This window comes from Gopherus flavomarginatus, chromosome 5 (genome assembly GCF_025201925.1).
Source record: "Gopherus flavomarginatus isolate rGopFla2 chromosome 5, rGopFla2.mat.asm, whole genome shotgun sequence".
In the NCBI taxonomy this organism is placed as follows: domain Eukaryota; kingdom Metazoa; phylum Chordata; order Testudines; family Testudinidae; genus Gopherus; species Gopherus flavomarginatus.
In genome coordinates, this window is record NC_066621.1 from 43,440,835 (window position 1) to 43,454,708 (window position 13,874).

General features: G+C 39.7%; 1 protein-coding gene across 1 annotated transcript in view; it reads left to right on the forward strand.

The window, feature by feature from the left end:
- CPT1A (carnitine palmitoyltransferase 1A) overlaps window positions 1-13,874 on the forward strand; it is a 178,759-nt gene extending 164,885 nt beyond the window's left edge. The window contains exons 17-19 of the mRNA XM_050952846.1: window positions 2,064-2,168; window positions 6,624-6,716; window positions 10,742-13,874. Coding sequence (XP_050808803.1) covers window positions 2,064-2,168; window positions 6,624-6,716; window positions 10,742-10,828 — 285 coding nt within the window. The 3' untranslated portion in view covers window positions 10,829-13,874. The remainder of the gene's footprint in view (window positions 1-2,063; window positions 2,169-6,623; window positions 6,717-10,741) is intronic.

Here is a 13,874-nt window from a genome sequence, read left to right on the forward strand (position 1 = left end):
ACGAATGGGTATAAACTGGACAATAGAAAGTTTAGACTTGAAATTAGACGAAGGTTTCTAACCATTAGAGGAGTGAAGTTCTGGAACAGCCTTCCAAGGGGAGTAGTGGGGGCAAAAGACATATCTGGCTTTAAGAATAAGCTTGATAGGATAATGGAAGGGATGGTATGATGGGATAGCTTAATTTTGGCAATTGATCATTGATTATCAGCAGATAAGTATGCCATGTAGGATGTTGGATGGGATGGGATCCGAGTTACTGCAGAGAATTCTTTCCTGCTGGCTGGTGAGTCTTGCCCACATGCTCAGGGTTTAGCTGATCGCCATATTTGGGGTCTGGAAGGAATTTTCCTCCAGGGCAGATTGGCAGAGGCCCTAGAGGTTTTTCGCCTTCCCCTGCAGCGTGGGACATGGGTCACTTGCTGGTGGATTCTCTGCAGCTTGAGGTCTTCAAACCACAATTTGAGGACTTCAATAACTCGGACATAGATTAGGGGTTTGTTATAGAAGTGGATGGGTAGGGTTCTGTGGCCTGCTTTGTGCAGGAGATCAGACTAGATGATCACATTGGTCCCTTCTGACCTTAAAGTCTATGAGAATAATCCATACCCCCGAGCGATGCAGTTATACTGATCTAAGTACTGGCGGAAGAGCTTCTCCTGCTAGCACAGCTACTGCTTCTTGCAGAGGTGAAGTTAAGTGTTCACCAGAAGCACTACAGTGGCATAGCTGCAAATTTGTAGTGTAGATCTTCCATTAGTATTCAGCTTTATAGGAGACTAGATAAGCTACAAAGACACAACTTGCAGAAAACTATTTTTGTAGAGTAGTAACTGTCAACAGTGGTTCAAAGAAACGTGACAGGTATTGCAAAATAGGAATGATTGATAGTGATAAAGGCAGTGGAGTTAGGCTTTTAATTTTTCTCTAGATCACAGTACTTGTAAGGTGAAGTCACTGTAAAATATCAGCCTTTGAAGTTAATGTTTGCTTAGGAAACAATGTGTGTGTGGAGATATATAAATGTTATGGATTATCACACCAACAGAAGAGAGTATTATCTTGATCAGTGATTCTCAACCCACAGCCCAGCTAGCACACAGCTGCAGCCCAGCTGTGTGCTTAAAAAAACCCAGCCATGGCTGCCTGACCCCACGCGTGGCAGGGTCCAGGTCCCAGCTCCAGCTGCCCCACCCCGCACGTGGCACTGTTGGCCCCACTCTGTGGAGGAGTCTCTGGGCAGGGGGCACTGGGCATAGAGGTCTGTAGGGGGGTTAGTGGGGTGGGCGCTGTGGTTCTCGACCTGCGGCTCATGTAACACATTTAGGTTGAGAACCACTGATCTTCTTTAATGACATTAAAGAACCTTATTACATAGTTTGGGTTTGTAAGTTCTAGACATGCAAAAATGGTGCTGTATTGCATTTGCTTTCTCATAGATGACACATTCTTTGCTGCTTCATTCCATAAAAGATTAATCACGTGTGTGATCATTGTCTGGGCCACAGAGATTAATTAATGTAATGATCAGGCTGAGGAAAACAACTTTTTGCAGTTTTCCTTAGTCCTGTCTTGAAACTGATGTGCTATAACTAGAGATTACCCAAAACTCTTACTTTTTTGTAAGGATTATAGTTCCTTAATACTTTACTGTTGCAAATCAACGGCCTGACCAAAGCCACACTGAAGTCCATGGGAATCTTTTCACTGACTTTAGTGGGCTTTGGATCAGATCCCTAGTGATCACTCTTCTTATTTCAGCAAGCCTTTTCCAAATATGCTACTAACAGGAATTTATTTGTTTTCTGTATGGGATCAACGTCAAAACCTTGTGTGCTGCTCTCTTTTTATTTTATTTATTTATTTATTTTTGGACATAGCCTGTCCTGAAATATAGATCATTCATTTTAACCTATTGATTCCACTGGGAATGTTTTAGAGTTCGTATTTAGTAGTAGTGCTTTATTAAGTAAAGTCTTGTAGCTTACCTTGATCACAACTACTTAATTGCAACACACAAGCTGCCCATATGCACATTACTCTGAACTTCATATGCTCTAAAGGTTTTGTCAGAGCCTTGGAGGTTGTCAACAAGTCAGACACCACAGCAGCACATTGACCTGGAGAAGAAGCCTGAGTTTGTATCCAGTGGCGGAGGCTTTGGACCTGTAAGTTTGGGGTTTTTTAAAACATGTTTTATAATGTATACTACTTAAACGGGCTTAGTTTGTATGCTCCTAACTTGAAAACTTTCATCTCCGTAATAAGACTGAAGACTTGTTGGGGGATTCTGAAAGCATGTGTGTTAATGTTTTCCTTTTGTATGTATGTGCTCAGGAGAATCTGTAGTCTTGGCTTTGTTCCTTTCTTTCAGACTAGGTAAATTGGGTGAGTCTTGCTGAGGAATCCAGGTATGCTAGGCAGACATAACTATACCATGAAATCTGGTGGATGGGGGCTTACTTCACCTCTTACTTGTGGTATTTGTGTTCATTATGACATTTCTATTTTTTGCTGAACAACCACTGAGAACACAGAGTAGCTGCAGATGAAGGCTTATGTGTATTGTACCTATTTTTGTTAGATTCCCTCCAATCAAAGGTGAGGATTACAGTATATGTGCTATGTGATACTGTACTCTGACCAGTTAATTAGCTTGAAAATACTTTTAAATCACATCCTTGGTATGGTTTTTCTTTTCTCCAGTACATTGAGGTACATCTTATTTTTTAAATTGCAATGCCATAAAACAAAAGAGAGCTCTCCAAAGAGGTGTTCAAATTAGGAGGCGTCTGCATTTTTTTCCCAAATAAGACTTTTACCTACTCAACAAGACTAAGTGAAACTTTCCCCTGGCAGCATTTGAACCTCTGAAATCCTTTCTTTGGGGTAGTTTGACTTGAGAAACATTTCATGAACCACAACATCCAGATTATACATGGTTAGTAATTAGTATCCAAAAGAGGACACTTTTGCCAACAAAGAAATGTATCTCAGCCATAGGGACTTCAGTCCATTCTTATTTGTCTTTTCATCTTTGTTCTTACTTATGTTCCATTGTCTCACTCATCATATTCTCTCTTCCTGTTCCTTTTTGTTTCTTTTGTCTTGCCCCTGAATGTTCTCTTCACTTCCAAATGCAGTGGTTTCCCCAGGAATTCAAATTAGGGAGGGTGTTCGAATTTACAGGGGGGGGTCAGGTCCAATGAGATATATAAAAGAGATATGAATAAAGTAAATGTTTTGTTAGGATTATGCAAATTTAACATAAGGAAAATGCAGTTACACCAAAACACATAACAGATCTAGATTTCTAAAATAAAAAAAAAAAAAAAGTGTATTTAATTTAAATTGACTTTTGAAAAGTAAGCCATCATGGGATAAGAGGGCAGTGCTCTCATGGATCAGTAACTGGTTAAAAGATGGGAAACAAAGGGTAGGAATAAATTATCAGTTTTCAGAATGGAGAGAGATAAATAGTGGTATCCTTGAGGGGTCAGTACTGGGACCAGTACTGTTCAACATATTCATCTGGAAAAATGGGTAAACAGTGAGGTGGCAAAATTTGCAGATGATACAAAACTATTCAAGATAGTTAAGTCCCAGGCAGACTGCGAAGAGCTACAAAAGGATCTCGCAAAACTGGGTGACTGGGCAACAAAATGGCAAATTAAATTCAATGTTGATAAATGCAAAGTAATGCACATGGGAAAGCAATCTCAACTATACATACAAAATGATGGCATCTGAATTAGCTGTTAACGCTCATGAAAGAGATCTTGGAGTCATTGTGGATAGTTCTCTGAAAACATCCACTCAATGTGCAGCAGCAGTCACAAAAGCAACCAATGTTGGGAATCATTAAGAAAGCAATAGATAATAAGACAGAAAATATCACATTGCCTCTATATAAATCCATGGTACGTGTACATTTTGAATACTGTGTGCAGATCTGGTCACCCATCCTAAAAACATATATATTGGAATTGGAAAAGGTACAGAGATGGGCAACTAAAATGATCAGGAGTATGAAACAGGAGAAGAGATTAAAATGACTGGGAATTTTCAGCTTAGAAGAGAGATGACTAAGGGGGCAAATAATAGAGGTCTACAAAATCTTGACTGGTGCGAAGAAAGTGAATAAGGAAATTTTATTTAATCCTTCACATAACAGAAGAACTAGCAGTCACCCAATGAAATTAATAGGCAGCAGGTTTTAAAAAAACAAAAGGAAGTACTTCTTCACACAATATAAAGTCAACCCAGGGAACTTTTTGCCAGGAGAGGCTGTGAAGACCAAAACTATAACAGGATTATAAAAAGAACTAGATAAATTCCTGGAGAACAGGTCTATCTGTGGCTATTAGCCAGGATGGGAAGGGATGCAATACCATGCTCTGAGTGTCCCTAGTCTGTTTGCCAGAAGCTGGGAATGGGCAACAGGGGATGGTCACTTGATTACCTGTTCTGTTCATTCCCTCTGAAGCACCTGGCCTTGACCACTGTTGTAAGACAGGGTACTGGGCTATATGGACCATTGGTCTGACCCAGTATGACCATTCTTATGTAAAAATTAATTATAATAATAAAAATGTTTAGTACAGAAATTCCCCAATATAACAACCTCTCAAGATAGCAACAATGTGAGAACAACCTTTGCAAATAATGCCTTTTAAAAATCTTGGCCTACTAGGAAACATATTTATATAAGTTTCCATTCCCAGTCACAAATCTAGCATTCTGGAGCAAAGTGACTAAAATATAGTCCAACAAACAAATGTTTATTTAACATGCCCCTTACGTTTCCCTCCACCGCACTCCACTCACCGGTGTTGTCCTTGGTCAGTGGAGACTTAGAGTTCAGAGGTGCTTGCATGTGAGTACACCTTCCAGGTGGGGGACAGGAAGGCACTTTGCTTGTTCCTCCAGCTGCTCACTGTTCGCTCTGGCCATGTCTGTTCGTTGTGCCATCGTCCACTCCACCACTCTGTTGCCAATGGCCCTGCACAGTCACCTTCGGCTGCCACCTGCCACTGTGACCTCTGCGAGTTGGTCTCTTGAGGTTCTGCCAGCTCTCAGTGATTTCAGCTGAGCTCTCAGTGCGGGAACCTTGCTCACTGCTAGTGCAGTCTGGATTGTCTCTTACACAAAAACACTGAGCCCACAGGAACACTGTCCCCACAACAGGACTAAGCACTTAGACCTGATTGTCAGTGATTTCAGCTGCAGTGGTCACTTAACAGAACAAAAGACTATCTATGGAGCCTAATCAGCTCTGTCTTTAAACAGTGGAGAGGGACAGGTCCCTACCCTCTCTCTTGATGTCTTCAAATAATCACAGGCTACAGTTCTACTGCCCTTTACTCAGACAATAAGAACAACATTTCATCCCCCATTCCCCCCACATTCAAGTGGTTTGTAACCCAACCCCAGCCAAAATCTATCACTTGGACAACACAGCTCTGTTTGCTGGATACCTAGGTAGATTAGGTGTGAATGTAAATATAATCTGGCCCTGAAGCCTTTCCCCGCAGCCCCAGCTCATCACTAGCTGTCAGGGAGAACTCATTTAGACTTTGCTTACAAATCATCATTTGAAATTATTAGGTTGGCCAGCATCACCGAAATGAATGCACTGACATCATAAAAAACAGCTGTATAAGGAAGCTAGTCTATGTTCATACTTTTCAAATCTATTATACTTTTTCAAATACACTATTTTATCATACACTGTATAAGCTTTTAAAGTGTGTATTAATGTTTAGTTTAAATTCAGATTTCCAAACAGTCACTGAATTGGTATGTAACTAGCTCACAAAACTTTGGGGGGTGTTGGGGAAATCACTGTCCAAATGGCTCCCCTTCCCTCTGCTTGTGATACCTCTAGCATCTCTCCAGAAACTGAAAGAGAGGAGTGCTTCCAATGCGACAATGGAAGCCCAAGGACTCATTACTTCATTACTTCCTAGTTTCTCTGCTCTTCTTTTAATGCTCTACGGCGCACGACCCTGTAGTATAAAAGAAGAACACTAGGGTATCTGACTGCTCAGCAAGAATGGGAGATGCCCCCACGTACAGGGAGGATGCATTACATTTAATAAGTAGGAGGTGCACAGATAGACAGTCCTTCCTGTGTGTATTATAGGGTCTGTCCCATGGAGCTGCATTTTGACACTTGGATGGTCATGTGCTGATAACATTGAAGGCAGACCATTTAAACTGTTCTGTGTTCCTCTAAATAGCAGTAATTCTTTGAGCTGAAGCATCATTAAACATACATTAAAATTTATTTTTGCATTACAGCAGAGGTTATCAACCAAGAGGTATATCAAACTTTTTAGAGAGCTGCTTCAAGCCTACTAACAGTAATTATAGTAAAAGTGAGGAGCCAAATTTGGCCTGGCTGCCTGTTGTGACCTGACATGCAGGGTGGGAGGGGGATGGGTTCCAAGTTAAAAAAACAAAAAAAACCCAAAACTGCCAAGGTGAAGCGTGGTTCAGAAAAGGTCAAGAATCCTGGCTTTAGAGAAAACTTGAAGTTATTTTAGCACCTAGTTATAGAACAGGAATTGTGCTGTTATATATGAGTGTATTAAACAAGTTGCTAAATACTTTTTCCACAGGTTGCTGATGATGGTTATGGTGTGTCTTACCTTCATGTGGGTGAACACCTCATCCATTTCCATGTGTCCAGCAAATTCTCTTGTCCTGAGACAGTAAGTGTGAAGTAAAATTACAATTCTGTTAACCTTTCCTACACAGTTCAGTAGTGATTACATTTGCAGATTCATTTGTGAAATGTCCCTTGAGTCATATTTTTAAAAACGTATCTGAATCTGTAGTATGTGGCTTCTCTGTGGTTACTCCTGCTGACTTTTTTAGATCTGCTGTGAATCTGTTTACTCCCCTTGTATGTGTTTGAATATCTTTATAAACAATGGAAGCTGCCCCCAATCAAGTTTATCTAGACTTTCATACACCATGAAAATATGTGGCCTGATCTTTTTCTCTCCCATGCAGTGCCATGGGACTCATGTAAGATAGTCCTTATCCATCCAGTAAACACCACTGGTGGATTCTCATAATACTGCACATTTTTCTTCGGGCCTTCCACTAGTTAGAGGCATTGGAGCTTTAAGACAGTGCAGAATGTATGCCATCTCTTTCTGAAACAAGTTATCTCCTAGCTTAACTATAGTATGTGAAGCTTGTCCAGTTATTGTGTTGATTTAATAAACGTGTAGTATATTCTGAAGCTTTTAGTGAGGGTCATCCATTGGGACAGGAGTAGGCAACCTATGGCACGTGCGCCGAAGGCGGTACGCGAGCTGATTTTTCAGTGGCACTCACACTGCCCGGGTCCTGGTCACCGGTCTGGGGAGCTCTGCATTTTAATTTAATTTTAAATGAAGCTTCTTAAACATTTTAAAAACCTTATTTACTTTACATACACCAATAGTTTAGTTGTATAGTTTAGACTTATAGAAAGAGACCTTCTAAAAACATTAAAATGTATTACTGGCATACCAAACCTTAAATCAGAGTGAATAAATGGAGATTCGGCACACCACTTCTGAAAGGTTGCCAACCCCTTCATTAGGATCAGGTGGGAATATATTGTGATACAGGTAGAGCCACAGTCATTGATTTTATTTTTTTACTGTGTTTCTATAAACCTGCTGAATTTTAGCCACATAGGTGATCTCATTGTCTTGTTGGGACTGATCTCATAGATAATTTAAGGTATCTTAACGATTCTTCCAGTGCTACTATTCCCTATTCATAATGGATTAGGACATAAATTGTTGTCCTTGCATCATGCAAATTCATCCTTTAGTTGCCTCAGTTTTTTGCCTTACTCATCAGTGAAGTCAGAGTTCTACACCAAGAAGGAAGCACTTTTTATTAGTGACCTTGACTTCAATACTGTTTCTACATTCAGTGTGCACTGTGTTTAGTGTTATAACTGTTTGGTCCTATTTTTAATCTTAATTCCTTCCTTTCGTTATTGATCTTTAACTTACAAGAAGGAAAGCTGGTCTGGGTCAGAGTTTATTAATCGACTAGAGCATTGTTGTACAATTATTTACTATAGTTTTCATAACCATCTGGTGCCAGAAAGATAAGAGATCCTAACACAACCTCAAGTACAAAATGTATTTGTGATGGGTTACACCCAGCCCTGGGTGTCACCTGATGTACTGGGGTACCAGTGAGCCTGCCTGCCTGTTCCAGCAGCCTGGGCTCCCTTACACTGTCCTCCTGAGCCAGGCCCTCAAGCCTACTCCAGCACACACACAAGTAGGGACAGACCCAGCTGCAGAAAGCCAGATGCTGAAATCAGCTCTGCATGGGAAGACTCAGCTAGCGAATTGTGCAGCAGTCGAGTGCACACCACTCTCTGGAGTGCAAACTCAAAATTGTATCGTCTTGCGTTGCACAGAGGACTGTGCAGTGTAAGCTCATGAAAATTGCTTCCTCCTTCAGTGTGGAGGAAGATATGCACAGCTTTTTGCCTCCCAGTTTTGAAAACTGTTTTTAGAGAAAACAAAAACAAATTTATTAACTACAAAAGATTATAAGGGATAGCAGACAGATCAAAGCAGATTACTGAGCAAATAAAACAAACACGCAAACTAAGCTTAATACGCTAAAAAAATTGGTTACAAACAGTAATTTCTCACCGTAAATGTTGTTTTAAGCAGATTGCAGAGATTCTTGATGGCAAGTGTCTCATGCTTGCAGATTAAAACTCCAGGTATTTCTTTCACAGACCAGACACTTTCCCAGCCTGGGCTCAGTCCCTCCCCACCTCCACCTTGTCTGTTTCTTAGGCCTTGTCTACACTGGCAAGTTTCTGCACAGTAAAGCAGTTTTCTGCAGTGTAACTCCCGAGGTATAGACGCTGTCAGGCCATGTAGTGCGCAGATACTTCTCAGTTGCAGCGTTACAAAAAAAACCACCTCGGTGAGCGTCGTAAGCCTTACAGCACAGAGGGTCCAGTGCTGTATTGGCAGTGTAAACACATAACAGTGCAGAAAGTAATCAGTTGGCCTCCGGAAGTGTCCCATAATCCCTCAAGTGGCCGTTCTGTTCATTGTTTTGAACTTGGCTGCCCTGGAGATATGCACTCCTCCCCTTTCAAAGCTCCATTTCTGAAGCCATTGTGTGCTGTGCTGATCGCGTGTGTGTGTGAGAGAGAGAGAGAGCGCGCTGTGCAGAATCCAGGGAGGGAGGTGGGTCTGATGTCAGCAATCCCCACTTCCCCTGGCTCAGGACTGGTTGCTTCCTGCCACTGTCTGAAGTTCAAAGACAGCATGTTGACATACTCTGTCCCCCAAAACAGTTTTTCCTCCCACCCTACACACACACACACACACACACACTCTCTTTCTCTCTCTGCCCCCCACTTCAGGTGAAAAGCAACTGGCAATGTACTAGGATGCTCATGGAACAATGGGATTGGGAAATCTCCATCATGTGATGCTGTGCCTGCCCCACAAGGCATTGCAAACCCTCCCCACAACACCTTGCAGCCAGTTGCACAGTGGGATAGCTACCACAATGCACTACTCTCTTTGCCGTTGCAAGAACTGCTAATGTGGATGTGCTCCACTGTCATAAGGAGCACAGTATGGACACAACAGCAGTTTAATTCTGGCACTTTAATAAAAGTGATATAACTTGTTGCGCAGAAACTTGCCAGTGTAGACATACCCTTATGTTTCCAGCAGTCATCCTGGGCGGGGATTCAGTGAAGAATTAACTTGATTAAGTCACTCTCCCGCCTTAAGTTTTACATATAGCGGGAATCCTTTGTTTTCCAGTGTGATCTTTTCCTCCTTCCCCCTCTCTCCCCCAGAAGAAAAATACTGGTATTCTATTATGGAGTCCAGTACCATGTGACTGCGATCACATGACCTTGCAGTGTCAAAGCAGCCATGAGTCAGAGGCTGTTTGTAGCATCCCAGGAAGGTAGGAAATTAGCATCTTCAAAGACCTATTGTTTTTCCCATAATGGCCCGTCCACACTGATGGCATTCTATCTGCTGGGCATTCCTCAGGTGCAAATACTTTTGTAGTACAGATGTATAGTCAATATTCCTAACTTTAGATACAAAAATCATACATGCATACAAATAGGATAATCATATTCAGTAAATCATAATCTTTCCAATGAGATCTCACAAGACCTATCTTGCATAAAATACATCTTAGATATGCTATAATCATATTATAACAATATTTCTATAAAGAATATGGGGTGTAGTGTCACAATTGTCACCAGAGACTTCATGTTAAAAGATTTCTCCCAGGTCATCTATATTTCCTTATATTTTGGTGTCATTTGAAAGTCGGTTCCTGCTGAGTCTTTTTTTAAAACATGTCACTCTTTGAAATAGTAATCTGCAGAAATCAATGCTGTTCCTGTGGGAGAAAATTTTTCAATTTAACCTACCATAAAGACTAATCTAATTTCAAACTAAAATGCAGCTAAATTCCTTTTACAGGGAAGTAAATGGATATGGAGAAGGATCCAGGCTGAGATAGCCCTCTTATATACTGCATTAAAATTATTCAGATTTTCACATTCTCCTGCTTCACTATGAATAGATGACTGCTTCATTCCATAGATTTCAGAATTACAAAAAATGAAAGGAGGAAATAGATATGTTTGGCTACAAGATAATGGTGACAGTTCTTGCATTACAACTCTTTCTACGTCTTTTTATTCTCTTAGGATTCTCATCGTTTTGGAGAAAACATCAAGCAAGCAATGGTTGACACCATAGCTTTGTTTGGCGTTGGTATGAACTCTACCAAGTGATTCCCTAATATCAATGCCAGTGTCCTACCATTGGGGCGAGAACTCTTCTCATCAGTGAATGAAAGCAAGGTGTACTACGCAACGGTTAGAGGGGATTTGGGTCATAATCATCCAGTGATTACCTGTGAATAAGGATTCAACACCTAGGCTGAGGTTCAAATGTCCTATCACTTTGCAATAGCTCAGAAGAGTTTTCTTCCCATAAGGGATAACTTTAGACATCCTATGTGATTCTAGGGATAGTATAAGGCAACATCATGTGAAAGGCATGTGTACTGTAGCTACTGTAGGCCTGTCTCAATTTTGTGTACATTTAGTAACTTTTTACTTAAAATCTGGGTCTACTTGTATTTCGTAAATGAGTGGATAAAATTTATTAAGTCAACCTCAATCTGCAGAAAGTATTTGACATCATACATACTGGTAGCAAAACATCAATTAGTGTATCTGCTGCTTCTGTCTGAGAGTGACAAGACCTGTGGGTATTCATCTAAGTTGTCACTTTTTTTAAAGGTATTTCTTTGCATTGAAAATATATCATAACCTGACATAACCTACTGTAATGCACTAACTGAAAATATATTGTGCTTCTTGGAAATAAGTAAATGCTGCAGTGGGTGGTAAAATAGTTGCATTACATAAAAGAATGGCAGGTATCACCTATTTTCCTCTGTTTTATAAGCATATAGTTTACCACATCTTAAATTTTATTACCATCTGAACATACTGCATGTTGTATGAGCCAGTGCCTTAAAAATGAAAGGCCTCAAATACAGGGAAATCTTACACTGTGGGGTTCTTGTTTTTTTAACTATTTCTATAAATTTTCTGTGCTGAACAACTGGAATGGGATTGTAAATTTAATTCTCAAATTGATTTATTTAGGTGCAACATAGGATAAGAGTTCATGTTTTTACACATTACAATTTGGCTGAGGGCCTCTATGTGAAATGCCCCTTTTTCTGTCTAATGAAAGACCAATCCTGATGAGACAATGAATTAACTTTGTTTCAGAACCACATTTCTAAAAACACCATTTTGCTGTATAAGTCACCGAAGATAACTGCTGCATCTCATGCACGTTTTGTCCGGGACTCCAGGGAACGTAGCCATTAGCTACATACAAACCTGTTGGGCAATCCATAGACTGTCTGCAGATAAGGAACTGCATCTTGTCTACCCTCATGCTTAAAGCAGCACCCACCACATTTCCAAACATCTTTACGGGGAAAGGATTAAGACAGCCAAATGGTAATGCCAGAATGGTGAAATCTAGCATTCTCTGGTCTCTGCCTGGAGTGGCTCTGGGTAGGGCCAGGGTGAATCAATGCACAGTTAATGAGGAAAGCAAATGGGGAAGGAGGGGGGAAAAACAGCAGTACCACTCAGAAAGGTATAGAATGTAAATTTTAAAAGCAGAGTAAAGAAAACCTTCACAGTTCATGGTTGCTATGAAATTAAATGAAGTAGCTTTTTGTGATGCCTCTCTTCCCTGGGATTCAAGGTTGTGTTCCTTTTAGACGGTCTTTATATCACATGAGCCTAAGCAGCATAAAATGTGGCAAGTACTTGTCAAAGCAACTGTATATAAAAGGATCATGTAACATATACAGCAGTGGTCAGTACAAAAATGACTGCTGCTCCAGGGCTGTAATAACATTAACAGCCCTGTAAAGGAAAATGTCTAATTTATCTTTAGATTGAGAATATGAGTATTTTCTGACCCTTAATCTTGTTTTGATTCTGCCATGTAATTTTTTTTCCGTCTGGGTTTCACACGAATTCGATACACAAGTTTGGAAAGAGGCCCTGCTGAAGATTACAGATGAATAGTCATGTAAATATTGTAATATGGGAACCTGATAGAAGTGAGTCAGATAGTGTGCAGGCAAAGAGATTATCAAATAAGCCTTACTCCAATTGGCAGGCATGGCATCTAATCAGACTATTGCAGCAACTTCACAGTGAATTGTCCTTTTGGAGCTGCAGAAATCATGCACTATTTATAATGACCACTGACCAGTCTGTATTAATATTGACATATTAGCTTGTAGGAGAATTTTTTATTAAGAAAATATTTAGGTTTGACTCTCAGGTTTTAAACGTTACATATGTAATTGTAGGTAGTGCAGTTATCAATGCAATTTTACATTCCTTAAGAGAGTGTAAATATAATTGGCACAGGAAGAGTTTGTTTTTATTGTATATGTTGAAAAGGATAAGTCTTATGTATTTTTTATTTGGAGCAGATAATTTCTAAACATAGTTTGTATTTCATTTATCTTAGAATGTCAACTGCATGTAAATAAAAATGTGCTCTTTTGGATGTAAATCTTAAAAATGCACAGTGAATGTAGGTTATCATTAATTAAAAGTTTTTTAATCTTTCTATCCTCTACATTATGTACACAGTGAAACTGCTCACTTTTGTTTGCGTAAGTTGTATGAAAGTGACAGTTTACCTCTAATGTTTAGTGTGGTACACATAATACTAAGAAGCACGGCCAAGTTAAAATATTGTGTATATTTTTAGAAAAATTCTTGATTGGTTGATTCTCACCCAGTGATTTAAGGAGGACAAAGCTAAGGTTGAGTAGGGAATAGAATTTGGTAGGAATTATAGTAAATCAGTTATTACATGGCACTGAGGAATTGGCTGGACAACTCAATTGTGCATTTCCGGAATTTCTAATATTTAGCTTTTTGGTGTAATTTGAGAGATTTAATATTTAGGTGTTAACACTTATCTGATTGATGGCCCTAACTATTTTTAAAGTTTTGGGGTTTTTTTGTTTTTGGTGGGAATATGAATTAGGGTGTCTGACTTTAGCCCCACAAGTTTAAAAAAGTTCCTAATTTATTATGCTTTGTACCATATTGATTTCCTATATCAGATTTACTAATTTATACTGGTTTTATCATGCTCATTTACTCCACTTGTACTATCGTTTCATCAGTTATTTACATCTAACACTTCTAATTTGTTTAATTATATTTGTTCTGCCTTTCTAACTCTGAAAAATAAAAAATAAGCGCTTCACAATTA